This window comes from Alosa alosa, chromosome 5 (assembly GCF_017589495.1).
Source record: "Alosa alosa isolate M-15738 ecotype Scorff River chromosome 5, AALO_Geno_1.1, whole genome shotgun sequence".
Taxonomy (NCBI): Eukaryota; Metazoa; Chordata; class Actinopteri; order Clupeiformes; family Clupeidae; genus Alosa; species Alosa alosa.
In genome coordinates, this window is record NC_063193.1 from 10,374,768 (window position 1) to 10,392,267 (window position 17,500).

General features: G+C 46.0%; 1 protein-coding gene across 1 annotated transcript in view; it reads left to right on the plus strand.

The window, feature by feature from the left end:
• The window catches only part of fras1 (Fraser extracellular matrix complex subunit 1), a 120,502-nt gene that overhangs the window by 19,036 nt on the left and 83,966 nt on the right, over positions 1-17,500 (plus strand). The window contains exons 3-5 of the mRNA XM_048243413.1: positions 14,930-15,037; positions 15,727-15,819; positions 16,647-16,806. Coding sequence (XP_048099370.1) covers positions 14,930-15,037; positions 15,727-15,819; positions 16,647-16,806 — 361 coding nt within the window. The remainder of the gene's footprint in view (positions 1-14,929; positions 15,038-15,726; positions 15,820-16,646; positions 16,807-17,500) is intronic.

Here is a 17,500-nt window from a genome sequence, read left to right on the forward strand (position 1 = left end):
AAGACCGATTCCTTGGCTGCGGGCGGATATGTGCGTGCGGGTCAGAGCTTGGCTCCGCTCACGCTCCCCAGTCGGTGTTTACATTTTTAGAATAACTAATGCTCCCGTTCTCTCGCTGTCTCAGCACAGGAGTCCACGGTGAAGCTCTCCCCCAAGGGCAAAGCGGCCATTAGCTCCTCCTCTAGAGCCAGTGTGTGTGACATCTCTGAGAGGCGTTTTTGTGATGTCTCTCTTCTCTTGTTGACAAGCTCTTGATAAATATATTTATAGCAATTTGATGCCTCTTACCTGGTTTTGCAACACTCTAATTAACAGCGTGTGCTAGATTTTGCACACAGAAGCTGTCTTGTGTACAAACACTTGAAAAACTTGTTATGACAGTCAACAATGGCGAAGAGATGTTTATTTTACTTCTTGCATTAGAACCTAGTCACAATTTTTCTTTTTTATACAATTATTTTACGCATCCACTTAGTGAACAAATATACTTATTGTCTACTTAGGTTCTTAGACAGAGATTAGAGAAATTAGTTGTGGTTAGGTTACACACTGTGTTTTATACATTTCATTTGCTTTTACATGTTATGTATTTAAATTAAATTATGGTGGCTTTACATCTGGCAGTTCACCTGAGTACCTGTGCGAAAGCTATTTCATTTTCTTGGTTTAATAGCTGGGTGTCGCTCTGTAAAGTGGCAGACACAGCTTTTATGCAGGAGCGGAAAAAAAGAGTTGAGGCGGATAACTGTGTCGGCTGCTTCCTTTATGAGGTCACAAATAGCTGGCTTGCAGTATCATGTTTGCCATTCAAATATAGGGCAATCTATGAAAAGATACTGGCATGCTCTCCAATCCGAGCAAGCCAAGTCCTGGCATTCGCTAATCAATGATTGGTATGCATAACACTTGCTATTGTTACTAAAAATTGGATTTTTGTCTGTCTGTGTGTGTGTGTGTGTGTGTGTGTGTGTGTGTGTGTGTGTGTGTGTGTGTGTATGTGTGTGTGAGAGAGTGTGTGTGTGTGTGTGTGTGTGTGTGTGTGTGTGTGTGTGTGTGTGTGTGTGTGTGTGCATGCAACTGAAAGTGAGGATAGGCGTCGATTCACCCAACCCCATGCTGTCAGCTACAGATCCCAACCGCAGTGTTTTGTTTGTGTCAGGAATGCTGAACTTGGCTGATCAGGTGGTCATAACTGTATATTCCGTCTTAGCATTTCCCCCGGTATATATTCAATTACAGTCCAGCTAAAATAGACTACGCATCTTCCTTGTGGCGCCAGCAGCTGTTTTTATGGTGCCACGAACGCCTGAACACAAAAATAATCTGGTATCCCTCACTGTAGCGGGACAAGTCAGTGAGGACTTACTAAATATGGACAGGCCTGAATTAAATATTTGAGCCATCCCTGGCCAGGGACCTGTATCTTATACTGTATTTGGCAAAACAAGGGGTCCTCTGTTCCTGTATGGAGATTGGGATTGTTCCTGCAGCTAGTGGCAGGTAAATTGGCATGTCAAGCCCAAGTATCTGTTTTAAATAGGTATTTAGGCTGTATTGATTTCAGGGTGCTGACTCTGACTAAGGAGATAGATGATGCAAGTGTTTGGGATGACTTCTCCTGACAGGCAGAAATACACACAGGGTTGAGAAAGCTCTTTTGGCCAAGAGGATCAGAGAACGCGCTGGAGGTTTGATGGCGCCCGAAAAAATGAGGACACTCCCAAGATATCTCTTGTTAACTCACCCTCCCTTATTACCACATGCACACACACACACACACACACACACACACTCACATGCTTTACACATACACACACACACACACACATACACACACACAAACTTATTACAACGGATATATTTCAAACATGTCACTGACGGCTTCTTAAGGACACCGGAGTGTATGGTAAATAAATCTAAATTTGAGGGAAAAGTGCGATACGGCCTTGTCCTTATCAGCTCATGGATCTTAATCTGGCGCTGAATTGAATCGCTGCGCCTACACATCCAGAGAGCGTGCAGGGACGGGCACATAATGGGCCATCATTTGGGGCGGAAATTGCAGTGCCATCATGCCAGTTAGGTCTTGTCCTTGCGGTAATTGCAGCTGTCAGATGCTCCCCGCTAAGGTCTGTCACTCGTAATTACACAGGTATTGTATGTGGTTTTGGTTGGTTGTGTGTGTGTGTGTGTGTGTGTGTGTGTGTGTGTGTGTGTGTGTGTGTGTGTGTGTGTGTGTGTGTGTGTGTGTGTGTGTGTGTGTGTGTGTGCATGCAACTGAAAGTGAGGATAGGCGCCGATTCACCCAACCCCATGCTGTCAGCTACAGATCCCAACCGCAGTGTTTTGTTTGTGTCAGGAATGCTGAACTTGGCTGATCAGGTGGTCATAACTGTATATTCCGCTCTAGCATTTCCCAGGCATATATTCAATTACAGTCCAGCTAAAATAGACTACGATCTTCCTTGTGGCGCCAGCAGCTGCTTTTATGGTGCCAATGAACGCCTGAACACAAAATAATCTGGCATCCCTCACTGTAGCGGGACAAGTCAGTGAGGACTTACTAAATATGGACAGGCCTGAATTAAATATTTGAGCCATCCCTGGCCAGGGACCTGTATCTTATACTGTATTTGGCAAAACAAGGGGTCCTCTGTTCCTGTATGGAGATTGGGATTGTTCCTGCAGCTAGTGGCAGGTAAATTGGCATGTCAAGCCCAAGTATCTGTTTTAAATAGGTATTTAGGCTGTATTGATTTCAGGGTGCTGACTCTGACTAAGGAGATAGATGATGCAAGTGTTTGGGATGACTTCTCCTGACAGGCAGAAATACACACAGGGTTGAGAAAGCTCTTTTGGCCAAGAGGATCAGAGAACGCGCTGGAGGTTTGATGGCGCCCGAAAAAATGAGGACACTCCCAAGATATCTCTTGTTAACTCACCCTCCCTTATTACCACATGCACACACACACACACACACACACACACTCACATGCGCACACACATACACACACACACACACACATACACACACACAAACTTATTACAACGGATATATTTCAAACATGTCACTGACGGCTTCTTAAGGACACCGGAGTGTATGGTAAATAAATCTAAATTTGAGGGAAAAGTGCGATACGGCCTTGTCCTTATCAGCTCATGGATCTTAATCTGGCGCTGAATTGAATCGCACACGCCTACACATCCAGAGAGCGTGCAGGGACGGGCACATAATGGGCCATCATTTGGGGCGGAAATTGCAGTGCCATCATGCCAGTTAGGTCTTGTCCTTGCGGTAATTGCAGCTGTCAGATGCTCCCCGCTGCGTCTGTCACTGCGTAATTACACAGGTATTGTATGTGGTTTTGGTTGGTTGTGTGTGTGTGTGTATGTGTGTGTGTGTGTGTGTGTGTGTGTGTGTGTGTGTGTGTGTGTGTGTGTGTGTGTGTGACTTGGAAGAAGGCAGAGGCATAGGGTATGGAGTGAGTGTATTGTGTACAGTTCTTTCATAGTCGCCTGCTCTGACGTATTAGAGATTTCCTTTTTTCTTTTCTGTCTTCAACGTGTCTATTGGTCTATTGTGGTCTATTGTTTTCCCTTTCCGAGGTGAAGTCTAGGTGAAGCCTAGACTTACTACCATGTCCTGACAGTCAGACAAAGAGCCGCTGTTAACAAACATCATATCACCATATGTGCTCATGATGGAGATGGCAACTCTTTCACTGGCATTCAGAAGGAACTGGAACGTCTTATGTTTTTAGGCTTTCCCTTTTATGGCATATCCAACCTGTAATCTAGCATCAGCCTTTGCAAAAAGCACAGTCTAGGCTACTACCTAAAGCTCACAGAAACATCTAGAACATCCTCACATGACTCTATAGGTGCATTCTTCTTTTCACTGTCCACCCTGTGGTTTAGTATAATGTTAGCAGCACCATCATAAACTGGCTTCCTCTCAACCTAGAGGAACCTTTTTTTTCCCCCCTGCGGCTCCATGTTTGGTTGTTAGTCCGTGCGGCAGGAGGTGTCATGTGATTGGGGGGTCTGCGTGGCAGGGCTCCTCACTCACCCCCTCACTGAAATAACATTTCAGGCAGGAATCCGCGCGCAGATCATCGCTGCCAGGGGCCTGCGATTACACCGGCAGATTTACGAGGGGCTCTGCCTGCGAGGCGCGCCGGGAAATGTTTAATCGCAATTGCGTACATGGCTTTGCAGGCACCCAAGGGCACGGGAACTGCATGCACACACACACACACACACACACACACACACACACACACACACACACACATACACATGCACATACACATACACATACATACACAAACACACACACAGAGACACACACACACACACACACACACACACACACACACATACAGTACACATACACACACACATACACACACACACACACACAAACACACACATACACACAAACAGCCTTGTTCTACTGTACACTTAAAGACGCAAACGCGTAGCTTACCTCCTCTGCTGGGAAGCATGTTCTCATATTAACGCTATTACAGACCACTGATGCTTGTGATATCAGGTATATGTGCACATACTCGGTTTTCTGAAGCAATTGAGGATGTAATCCAGGGCTGTGGTTTTTTTTTTTAGCAGTGCCATTTTGGAGAGGCAGAGGTTGAATTTGAACACATAAAGTAAGACAATTGGCTTTGGAGCCATTCAGAGTTCCTCCACGAGACTGGACAATTAAACAGTATGTCCCTTGTGTGACAATGACTTATCTGGAAAGAAAGCACACTTCCTCAGTTTGACGTCCTGTGAATAAAGCAAAAGAAAGTGTCACTGGTTGCTCAGTGTGATGGGCAGGCTGTGTGAAGGCTGACTGTGTGTCAGGATGGTAGTGGAGGCCTGGGTAACAGCTATGGTCGCCGTCAGCCTCCAGTCAATCAGCCAGCTTCACAGGCACCTGACCCATGAACGTCTAAGTGGCCGCCTGCACAGGGGGAAGTGGAAGTCCTCAGAGGAGCTGTTCTTACACGGAATGAAAAGTGAATTGTGTAGATGACCTGGAGTCTCCATCCTAATCCCAAACATATGCGTATAATCCTCTTAGCGCTGCTATAAAATGTTGCTGTTTTCTCCTTCCCTCTCTCTCTCCCTCTCCTTCTCTCTCTCCATCTCTCTCTCACTGTCTCTCACTCTCTCTCTTTCTCTCCTTTCAGTTCTCCTAGTCACTTTTGTCCACTTTTAGCCTGAATGGCATGAAGAATTTGGGCCTTTGTGCACTTTTGTGTGAAATTTGTGTTTTGGGTAGATAAACAGGGTGGTGTGTGCTTATGTGTATGTGAGTATGAGTGTGTGAGTGTGTGTATGATGCAGGTGTGTGAATGCGGCACTGGCGTTCAAAAAATGAATGAGAGTGGACAGGTCCTTTTGTCTGGTGTCGGCCGCCACAGTCTGGCAATGAGACTGGCTCCTTTGCTGTTCAGGCAGACTGCCATTTGTCCAGACTCTTCAAGTGTGGGATTGACTTTTCCACCTGCTGTGGTTCACAAGAATGACCCGTCATCCCCTCCCCACACTCACACATACTCTCCCTCTCACACACACATGCACACACACACTGCACCCACCCCCACTTCCTGCCCCGGATCCTCTAAAGCTGTCAGTAGGGCTGTAGCCACTGAGATCCACACATCCTCATTTTTGGAATGGGGGTGGCTGAAGGACACACTTCCAGCCATGACCATGCCTGACCAAGCCTGACCATGGGGGTGCCTGGGCCTCAGACTTTGATAGAAAGCAGTGGTTCTCAAACTTTTTCCGTCATTCCCCACGTTAAAATATTATTTTCACATTCTGGTTTCACGTTACATTTCCCGTCTCAGTCCCCTGGTTCTGATGGTGCTTTGATTTATACGTAGGCCTGTTTATGACTCCTATTTATGTGTGGCTGTTTTGTTTTCAATGTAAGATCTTCCTTCCATTAATAAAAATAGGCACACAAAAGACACATTTTCTCCTGTTCGTTGCGCCCCACCTGTCATGTCTTTATTCCTCACTAGTGGTGCCTGGCCCACACTTTGAAAACCACTGATCTAAAGCCACAGTTGTTTACTTGTCATGTCAGCCAGCCACTTTTCAGCCCAGCCAAAACAATCTCGGTGGCTCATTAACTGACCACAGTGGAGTCCGACCGCTGAATGTTGTAGGTTTACATTTGCCAGTGTTTGCTTGGGCACTGTTTAGCCGAGTCTGCACAGTCCAAACATTTAGGGCAAACAGAAAGACTATTCCACCCATGAGAATTCAATAGAACATTCTAGAAAATGGAAAAGAGTAATGTAACCACCAGTGGAGCAGTGGAGGCCATTTTGCACTTTGCACTTCGCTTCCTCAACATTGACTCTTCTCGTTTTGTTTAGTTCTGTATTATTGTGTTTTTTTCCCCCATCTTAGATAAGAACTCTGAGTCAGTGAAGAAGAGACCCAAGACCAGTCCACGTTAAACATTAACGAGCAGATGAATTCTCTGCATTCCTGTGTGTTCAAATGCTTACGGCTTTTTCTTATTGGCTCCATCGTGTTCCACTCGTGACAACTAACTAACACTAGCCTCTTCCGTCTGCTTGGCACTCACACTTCCCGTGGCTTTCTCAGTGCCAGAGGGAATTTGCGGTGAATAATTGAACATCACTTTGTGAAAACAGCCTCTGTCCAGGCGTTTTTTCTTGGGTTGCGGAAGCAGGACCACGTGGACCGCTGTGAGTTCTCAAGACAAAGGCTGGGTGGATGGAGGGGGGCAGAAGGCTTCATAAATGTTGATGCTGTTGTCTTTTCATTCCCTGGCTGTGATGTGTGCAAATGATTTACCAATCGCGCTTTGGTGAAGTGAAGTGGAGGAATCACTTTAGGCTGGAGGCAGTGCTTTTGGTGAATGCTAAAATACCCAGTGAGAAAGACACTGGGTTAAATAATACGAAATAAAACAAATGAATGTAGTCTGCTTCATCATTCTGGGTATTTCAACTTTGACAAATATCCAGTTATCAATATGTAAAACAAATAGTTTCTTAGTGAGTAGAAAATGACATTATCATCATTACTTCAGGAATGGTTGATTTACAAGGGGGGTGGATTTCTGTCCATTTTTTTCTAGGGAGGATATCTCCCCTCTACTTAAGTCATAAAGTTGGCATTAGTAATTAAATCCTCAATTGCTTTACTAGAAGCATGCTGACCTCGTCATATTGACAAGGATAGGGAGGTTTCTGTCAGATTTTATTAGCACCAAAGCCGCCACTCTCATTAAATGCTTCATGAAGTTTTGCTTGACCGTCTAGGTCATTGAGAACATCATCATAGAAACTGTGCAGAGGACTCCAGCACAGGCAGAGAGTTGTGGAAGGACAGTGCTGATCCATCTGGTCCAGTGAACACAGAAACAGCTAACATCTATTATCTTTCTATCTACCTCTTCCACTTTCCTTCTCTCTCTCTCTCTCTCTCTCTCTCTCTCTCTCTCTCTCTCTACTCTGCTCTTGAAGCTGTTTTGTGAGCACAAAGAACATAGCAGTTAAAGACGCATGTTGCAGGTAAGGTTGTGTCCGGTCTGTGTCTGATGGCTGTTTTTCTCCCATTATGCAAGAACATGTCACATACAGAATTGTTAACACTTTACCATTTTCATGGCCTGTCAGCATGAGATTATATGTCACAGTTTCTACATTTTTCTTTTAAAGTTCCGAACACGTAGATGCCTGGGCTTGAGTAGTTGTCAGATCCTAAACACCAGTTTGCCAAACTGTTTTCCAACAGGTGTTCCTCCAAGTTCACTTGGGCCTCTGAATTCTCCCGATAATGCTCCCACATTCCCGGCGCCCACTGAAGTATCCATTTACATCTCCAAGCACACACACACACACAGAGACACACACACACACACACACACACACTGCGTTGTGTCTCGTGCGTTTATGGGCAGATCCAAAATGGGCCACCCTCTAAACGCTGACGCCCATGCTAGCACAAAAGACCGATCTGCTGAGCGCTGTCAGACACGCGGCGTCCTCCCTGATACAGTGCCTTTCTAATGTATGCTATCAGTCTCTGTGGAGAGATAGATTGGCTGAAGGGAGGTTTATTCATGAGGTGATATCATGCCAGTTATTTTTTTTTTTTCTTCTTGCCTTTGTGTTGAAAGTAGATAGCTCTCTGCACATTATGAGTATAATAGAGTGTGCACTGTCTTCATACACAAACACATTGTTCCAGTCATTTCTTCTTGTGGGTGGGGAAGCCAGGCTTTCCTTTCAACTGGATTATACTTGAATCAGCACACCCCTCTGAAGTCTAGATTGCCTACCGTTTATTAACCGAGAGTTGTTCTTTCAACGTGTGTTGCTTTTGCTCCTTTTTCAAAGTAAGATGCAAACATCTTACAAACAAACAAGTGACAGAGATTTAGATGTCCTTCACTTAGGTGCAGCCTCTCAACTGCACTGCTTGCCTTGCAAGAAATTAGCATATAATCAGACTTGGCTAGCATGGGGAGAAGTTGTGGGGAAAGCAATTAAACCGCAGCGACTGAATACATTTGAATGTCCTTAAGAGGAGATTTATTCACATATTCCGCTGTTGTCCCTGGTACTCCGAGTGGTGCCCAACTCCCAGGGATACGGAGCCACTCTGACTCATGAATTTTGAATCGTTTGCAAAGCGTGTGAATGGACACTGGCTCATAGGTGCTTGGCTAGAGGATATAGTCGATATATAGCACTCGTTTAGTAACGCTAGCACGCTACCAAACACACTACCCTTATTACTATCTTTATGTAGTCCAGTTATCATTTCCAGGTGAGGCAGGGGTGCCGATATTCTGTTAGTGACAGAGCTTACTGCATGCCCCGTTTTGCAAAGCTGCTTATTTTGGTAGCTGCGACAGGCCCCCTGTGGAGAAATGTTCTGTATAGACACCGTCCACCGTTCACGACCAGTGCCCTCAGATTATATTCCACAGGAATGCAGCAACCAGAAATATGATTTCCCTCCCTCCTCTCCTGGTCAAAAAGCTTTAGCTTTAGCTTTTTTCGTGTCCCTGTCCTGTGCCACTGACACCTTGGCTTATAGGCCAGGTCCATTTTAGCTCCGTTCACCAGACCCTGAGCTTTTGGGAAATTGGCCAACTACTGCTTTTTTACCTCGTAAGACATTTTTGGAAGTTAAGAGGAAAATGAGGAGCCTGGCCTCTTTGCAATGCCGCAGTGGGGGCTCTCCAAATGTATGTCTGCCCCTTTAATTAACGTTGAATTGGATTGATGTAAGCAATGAACCCTGGGCCCTGGATTGCAGTGGGCTAACTCAGTCGGTAGTGGATGGCTTTTATAGCACTGGGGATCGCAGGGTGAATCCCTGCTGAGAGTAATTGTGGATGAATTGGCCTCGCTGGTTTGTAAATTCCTTCGAACAAAAGCGTTCTCTAAATACATTAGTGTAACTTAAATCTTCCTCTTTGTTAGAGGTGTTGAGGGAGAAAATATTCCCCCTGGTCCACTCTGAAGATTCCAGTCAAGAATTATTATCTGACTTTACACGCGTTTAGTGATGTTTCACACAGGAAGTGAGAGACGGTCTGATGGGAGAGATGTCAAGTGAAGCCGCGACTCAGTGGTGATGACACTTCACACGTAACCTCTGGGCTCGTCGTCTTTAATCAGCTATAGAATGTTGGGGGTGGCGAGTTCCCCGGCCCTGAGGGGGGCAAAGACTGCTGTGTGTTGCTGCTGCTTCACCGTGTGTAGCCTAGAGAATCAATTAAAAGCTCAGGCAGACTAGCCCCATCCACGCTACACTGACCACTCACCTCTCCCCCTGCTCCGGCCTTTAGCTTCTCCACCTCCTTCAGGGCATCCATCCGTCTCTTTCTCTCGACCCCCCCTCCCCCCTCAATGTGTTTTACTCCTCAATCACAAGCCCTTATCTGCCCTCTGCTTGTTGTGTCCAACAAAAGCCTGCATGGGTGGTTGATTTGGGTTGTGGGGAGGTGCGGGTGTCGGTAAAATACCTGAAAGGCAGCCATGGGTCATGCTATAATGAGACATTCCCTGGAGGGGCTAAAAGTGTTGTGGTCAGTTCAGCTTGGCCCGGCTCTGCGTCACCCCGCGGTTAGAAAGGTAAGGTTAGAAAGGCCGGCTGGGCGCGCAGATGCTAAAAGAGGCCCTGCTGCCACCAGTGGGCTTTATGTTTAGATCCTCTTCCTCTTTTAGGAAGCACCGTGAGGCATGTGGGACATTCCACCCTCCGAGTGACAGCTCCACATAGCACACAAATACACACACACACACACACACAGTCACATACACACATGCATCTCCCGCATACCTGAATACAGTTGGAGCATTGTACACTCTCTCAGAAGCGAGTTTTCTTCAAAAAACACAAAACTAGGTTGCTGCGGAGGTATTCAAAAGCACAAAGGTTGTTGCTTGTTAGAGTCACAACATGATAGATACGCTCTTAAAAAGGCATCTCTCATAATCACTAGATCAAGAGGAAATGTTTACTCTGGAGGTATTATGGTAGTGAGTTTGTTGTTTTTGGGGGATGAAAAAGCTTGGGGGGAAAATGCGCTCACGGTTTCTCAGACATCAATGCAGTATTGACTCTTTGACATCAACAATGTGAAGCAGCTCTCTCACAGCTGTTTATGCTAGATGCTTTGTAGTGCGGGTTTGTGGTGACTTGTACTGTACATGGGGACTCATCATGACTGTAACTTTAGTACAAAATAAGGCAGCAAACTTCTACAAAAGCCGTCTTTGCTGTTTGTGTGTCACGCTGGAAAGCCCGCAAGCTTCTAAATCCTCTCGCAGTGTGAGATACTTTCATGTCCTGAAATGTGTGATGACTGCTGACATCGGTTGTGTCATCTTTCAGTATCCAGTGTCCAAGCCATATTTCTCCTCTCTCTTGCTCTCCCTCCCTCCCTTCCTCTCTTCCTCCCTCTTCCTTCTCTTCTTCCCTCTCTCCCTCCTTCTTCCTTCTTTTCCTTCTCTTTCTCCCTCTCTCCCTCCTTCTCCTTCCCTCCTCCCCACCCCCTTATATGCACTCCCTAGCATAAGTTGTCTAGCCGTAGGTTCATGTTCAGTTCAGCGTTTTAATGTGGCTGAGCAGGAATAGCAGCCTCGCAGTCAAAAGCTGAAAATGCAAAAGTTTCAAATGCTCACTTAAGCGGAATTCCGATTGCTCATGGGCCCCACAGAAGACACCAGATTCATCACCTCTTGTCCGTTTGTCGTCACTCAATTGTGTTTTATTTGGTGAAGCAGTCCACATCTCCTTTCTGGCAAAATAAACTCAAAACCAGGATGATACATGCAGGATAGGCTATAATTAGGGTATGATTAGGGTGTTTGCCCAGTATTGTGGAAATAATGACTTTATAAATAAGTGATGTATTTCTGTCTCACGGTAAGCTATGTCAAAGTCAAAGTCAGCTTTATTGTCAATTTCTTCACATGTTCCAGACATACAAAGAGATCGAAATTACGTTTCTCACTATCCCACGGTGAAGACAAGACATATTTTACCAATTTAAGTCCACAGACAAACATAACATTCAAGTAAACAAAAAAGTAAGTAAATAAGTAAATAAGAGGGCACATATAATAATGAAAAAATAAGAGCAGCAAAATTTGGTTGAAATTTTTGTGCATAGACAGTCAATAAAATACTAGTGCAAAGTCAGGCCAATAAAAGGCTTGGGTAGTTCTGTTTGACCTAAGTAATAAAGAAAGTGGCATAGTGGTGCAAGTTATGTAAGAGCAGTAGAAGTGTTGTGTTTTCAGGACAACAACACCAAGTTAATAAAGTGTACAAGTGTGCAAGTGTTCAAGTGTGCAAGTGGAGTAGTGCAGGCCATTGTGGGTCCAATGTCCAGGATGTTATGTAGCTGAGGGTGGAGGGGGAGAGGAGGGAGAGAGTTCAGCATCCTTACAGCTTGGTGTATGAAGCTGTTGGTGAGTCTGGTAGTGCGGGGCGCAGGCTTCTGTACCTCTTCCCAGAGGGCAGTAGATCAAACAGATTGTGAGCGGGGTGACTTGCATCACTCACAATTTTGGTCATGCTTCGAGGGTGAGGTGGGTGGTGTAAATGTCCTTCAGGGAGGGGAGTGAAGCACCAATGATCCTTCCAGCTGTGTTCACTATGCGCTGCAGGGCTTTCCTGTTGTATTCAGTGCAGCTTCCACCCCACACAGCGATACAGCTGGAGAGGATGCTCTCAATGGTGCCTCGGTAGAATGTGGTCATGATGGCTGGTGGAGCACTTGCTCGCCTGAGTTTCCGCCAGGAAGTACAGGCGGCGCTGAGCTCTTCGCCAGTGATGCAGTGTTGGTGGTCCAGGAGAGGTCTTCACTGATGTGCACCCCCAGGAATTTGGTGCTGCTCGCTCTCTCCACCACAGCACCGTCGATGGTCAGTGGCAGGTGTTGGGTGTGACCTCTCCGGAAGTCAACAACAATCTCTTTGGTCTTGCTGACGTTCAGCAGGAGGTTGTTGTCCCTGCACCACGTGGTGCAGGGACAACACTATGCTATACTGTATGCTATTTTCTCCTGTGCTCCTGCAGCTCAGCTACAGCACATCTGCAGTACACAGTGCAACTTTGTAATGCATTCACTAAGTCACTTATACAAAAAGATACAAATGAATGCATTTAGTACAGAACATGTGTAAGGGCCATATAGCCAGCTTAGTTAGTGGACCCTTTAGGACTGTTTTCACAGTTGAGAAAGAGTGGAGGTGTGTGTAGGAGGGATGGTGTCTTTTTGCGACAGAAGTGGTCATAAGTTAGAATTCACCTTGAACCTTTATAGCCCTGCCACCCCAAATGAAGAACTCTTTTTCAAAATTCTATAAATCCATTTTTGAAAACGTTAATAAGTCATTAATAGGTCAATAATTTAATTGTGTGCAGTAATTTCCTATGCATTAGCCACATTGTGTATAAACCGCAGGACAGTGTTTTATGCAAGTTAAAAAAAACAAAAAGCATATTAATACCATATTAACTGTCCCTGTATACTATGTATACAGCTATGTATTAACCTCATAGCTGAAGAAATTTTGTATGTATAAACCACGGGTAAAAGTTGGGAAATTACGGTATTTCAGGTAATATCAATAAAAGTACAGTTGTGTTGTTTTGATTCAGAAAATATAAATAAAATAGCAATAACCCAATCACAGTTCCTTCTATAAGCTCTTCAAATGTTTCATTTATTAGATTCTATTCTTGCATTGAACATTGAATATGACAGTTTTTCACTTCCATTGAGTGTCGAATATGACACAGTTTTTTTTTACAGTGCTCGTGACGGAGTACTGTAACAGAGGTAGTAGAAAACATGAGTTCATTTCCAGAGCATATAAAAAAAAAAGCGGCAGCTGTTCGGCTGTGAATTGGTGCTGAAAACAAACTTTGCATCTGTCAGCAAGTATCGCCAGGGTAATTACTTGTTTTCCTGAGCTTTGCTGAAAAGCACTGCCAAAAAATGGCAAAAATAAAAAACTACTACAATATTTCTCCCAGTGAGTTTGAACTGATTCTCTCCTATGACATGCAAACTTCCTCTCCTCTAATATTACCCACTCTTATAATGTGTCACATCTTGTTTCATCTTCTCGGAGGCAACAAATTCCAAAATCTCAGACCACACCACATAGGCACAGCTGGATGTGGCCTGCGGTGTTATTGAACAGGCCGCTGATTCATCAGAGAGCTAGCCAGTCAAAGAGCCCATTTCGTCTCATCTTCATCTTAGCCCCCCCCCACCATGAAGACACCTGTCCCATCTGCAGATCTCTGCTATGTGCAACTGTCACCACTCTCTGTCAAAGCTCATAGACCCTTACTCTGGCACCCAGTGATCATTTACACGGTCAGCCCCCCCCCCCACACACACACACCTCTGTGCTGGACATGGCTATAGGATTTATTGGGTATTGGGCCCTGCTTCACCCCTTATAAGTCTCCTCAGACGTACAGACCAAGACAAGCACATACGGTAGCTGAAACATGTTCTTCTGATGGTTATCTGTGTGGTCAATGAATCAACACGAATAGCACAGGTATGTTTGTTGAGGCTATGGATTCTACTCCCCCCAGTGGATCAAAGACCCCTTCAAAGCAGCTTAATACTTTTTAATCCATTTTCTTTTTTTTAAAAAAGAATAAAGGAAGATCAGACATTTGAGTCTCTCCTTGCCTCTGGCATTTTCAGTAGACAGTGTTGGTAATGCATTGATAATGGCAGGCTTTGTGAGGCTGTCGGGGGCTCTGACCTGAGTGAGACAAGGTGGTTGAGCGACTTATTTTTGTGTGCATGTGTGTGCGTTTGTGAGTGTGGGTGCGCATATGTGTGTGTGCGCATATACAGTGTGTGTGTGTGTGTGTGTGTGTGTGTGTGTGTGGGAGGAGATAATGTCATATCTGGCAGATCAGATCATCTCTGGCCTGAGTGCCTTGTGATTGTGCTTGACTGGTGCCTGACTCAGACCACGCATGATGAGGTGAAGAGGCCACACACACCCAGAGGGCAGCTCAGCTCTTCTCTTCTCCTCCGCTCGCCTCCCTTTCTTCCTCTCCTCTCTCCCCTTACCTCTTTAACTCCTGCGTTTTTATCAGATTCACTCGTCCATCCGGGCAGGCCCTGTCTCCCCGGGCAGAGGCATGACGGAAAGCCTCTGGCCATCTCAGCTCCTCATCTCCAGCGGAGATTAAGACTGATGTGAACGTTGAACAAAAACCACCTGCTGAAAACGCCGGCAGTAAATCTACCCCTCCTCCTCCTCCTCCTCCTCCTCCTCCTCCCCCCTCCTCCCCCTCCTCCTCCTCCTCCCCCTCCTCCCTTCCCTCTCCACTGAACAGTTTCTTATTTTCTCTCTCTCTACAGAACAACACATCATGGAGGCCTGACAGTTGCCAGGACTGCACCTGCTACAGTGACATCGTTATATGCAAGCCGCTGCGCTGCCGGAACCCAAAGTGTGACTTCCAGAGGGTAAGAGCCTTTTATTAGAACCATTAGAACCGGAGGAAGTGTCGGACATTCTTATTGACTGAAACATTAAAGAATAGGATGAAAGACTGATGAGTACAGTATATGACAGTGTGGTGGACAGACTGTCTCTGTCTTTCCTTCTGTTCTTTGCAGTTTGACAGCTTTCCACTGTGTTACTTTCATTTGGCGTTTTTAATCAGTAAGGCATTGCTGAGCAAAGACAACAATCAGTGCCCCGTTGCATCTGCTTCTCTGCGCTGTAATTGGACCACAATCAAACCGCTGATGAAATGTTCATTAGCTCTCACTCGTCGACCGCTCATATAATCATCCTGCGGCGCTTAAAGTTTTATTCGTCGCCGTCATGTTTACGAGGCTGGTGTAAAATGAATGCTTTCTGTCTACCTGCTGTTTACCTGACCCCAGTTTTACGGGGGCTAGACGCGACTTCAGCACTTCAAGTACGTCTGAAGTCGACTCATCTAACTTTTTTGCATTGAGTGTGCTGAAAAAGCACATTATTCCCCATGATTGTCCCCATATTGTTAAACGCAATAGGACGTTCTTTTTTTTATATACCTCTGGCACTGTGAGACGAGTCTGACCCTGTCTGCCCAGGAAGCTCTTGGTCTGAATGTCCCTTCCTCCCCGTGAGAATGAGTGGCCTGTGCTTGTGAATGTGTTTCCAGGGAGAGCGCTTGAGAATACCACCCAGCCAGTGTTGCCCTGAGTGTTTCCCACAGTCCGCCGCCTCTTGTCAGCATGAAGGAGCCATCTACGGGGTAAGAGACTCTCCCTCCAACAAGGCTCGCCTGAAAGGCAGATGACACACACACACACACACACACACACACACACACACACACACACACACACACACTCTCACACACACACACACACACACACACACACACACACACACACACACACACACACAGACCCCACTTCCACCTCCCCCATCTCTGTCTGGCAGGCCTGGCTGTTGCATTGGCTAGTAGTAGGCCTGCTGTCTCTCTCTCCTCTCCTCTCTCCTCTCTTTCTCCTTCTCTCCAGCCCGACACACAATTGTTGTCTTGTTAACTTCCACTTTTCGCCCGCTGAGCCGTGCTGTGCTGAGGAGGGGGGGGCTGTCACCGCTGCCACCGCTGTTTAAGATTCGGCCGGTGTAGCTGTCGGCTCAAGTGGCTTTTTGCGTGCTTGAATCAGGACGCTTTTCAGTCGTGGAGCCCCGGGGTCTTGAGGGGCCAGGGCCCCGCTGAAATGAGCCTCACATAGTTAAGCAGAGGGCCTGACTGATGGAGCAGTTAGGGCAGTGGAGGACCACCTCATCTATCTGGCATTGGAGGACTGAAGAAGAGCTGAGGGCTTTGGGAAATACAGGCCATGGGGAGGGGGTGGGGGGGGGGTGCTGATCTTAGAGTAAACATCACTTTTTTCCCATAATCCTGTCCTCTCTCTCTCTCCCTCTCTCTCTCTCTGCTCTTTTTCGCTCTCTTTTTCTCTCTTATCTTTCTCCCTCTCTCTGCTCTCTCTGCTCTCTCACTCTCTCTCTCTCTCTCTCTCTCTCTCTCTCTCTCTCTCTCTCTCTCCCTCCTCTCCTTTCCCACAGCACGACAGCCAGTGGAATGGCTCCAAGTGCTCCGTCTGCGTCTGTTCTCAAGGGAAAGTGTCCTGTGGCCCGCCGCCCTGCCCTGCCCTGAGCTGCGGCCCCGACCAGAGCCCCTTCGTGCCGACCGGGGAGTGCTGCCCCAAGTGTGCCCGCCACGGAGGTAGGGGAGCCGGTGCCGTCCTGGCAGACTTTGCTGGCCAGGAGGGATAAAAGCAGATGCTCCAGCACTGCACCAGCATTAATCAACTGCACATGATAAATCTGTTTGGGAGAATTGAGCATTATTAGTTATGCATGAAGATTGGACTTAGTCGTGTGGATGTTGTTTTTTTTTATATAACTTTGCTGGCACTCTTGCTATTTTTACATCCTGTTTCCCCCCAAAAAAATTGGATGAATTTCAGTTTGTATCAAGGTCAGATACAGTGGGATGTTGGTTAAGAAAAGCACAAATACACACACACACTTTGTATTTCTATGTACAGTATGCTTATTAAGTATGTTTAGTATAGCACAAACCTGAATGCTACTATAGGTAATAAGGTAATGTATGTTAATTATACAGAGAAGGACACAAACAAGGCAAATATAAGGAAAAAATAGGTCACACCATAGGACAGTTATGCGCCAGAAATAAAATGAAAAAAGAGCGGTTTTGACAGGAGTGGGAGCTCTGGAAGTTTGCAGCTTCTCTAACACCTTCCGCTTCCTCTCACCTGTCACTTGGCCTCACAGGCTCCACGCATCGTCACTCTCGGCAGTGACATCCGCAAAAAAACAACAACAACATCGTATTTGGACAAGTGTCAAGATAAGTGGAGTCAGGGCTTTTAGAGGGTGAGGAGAGGACACCC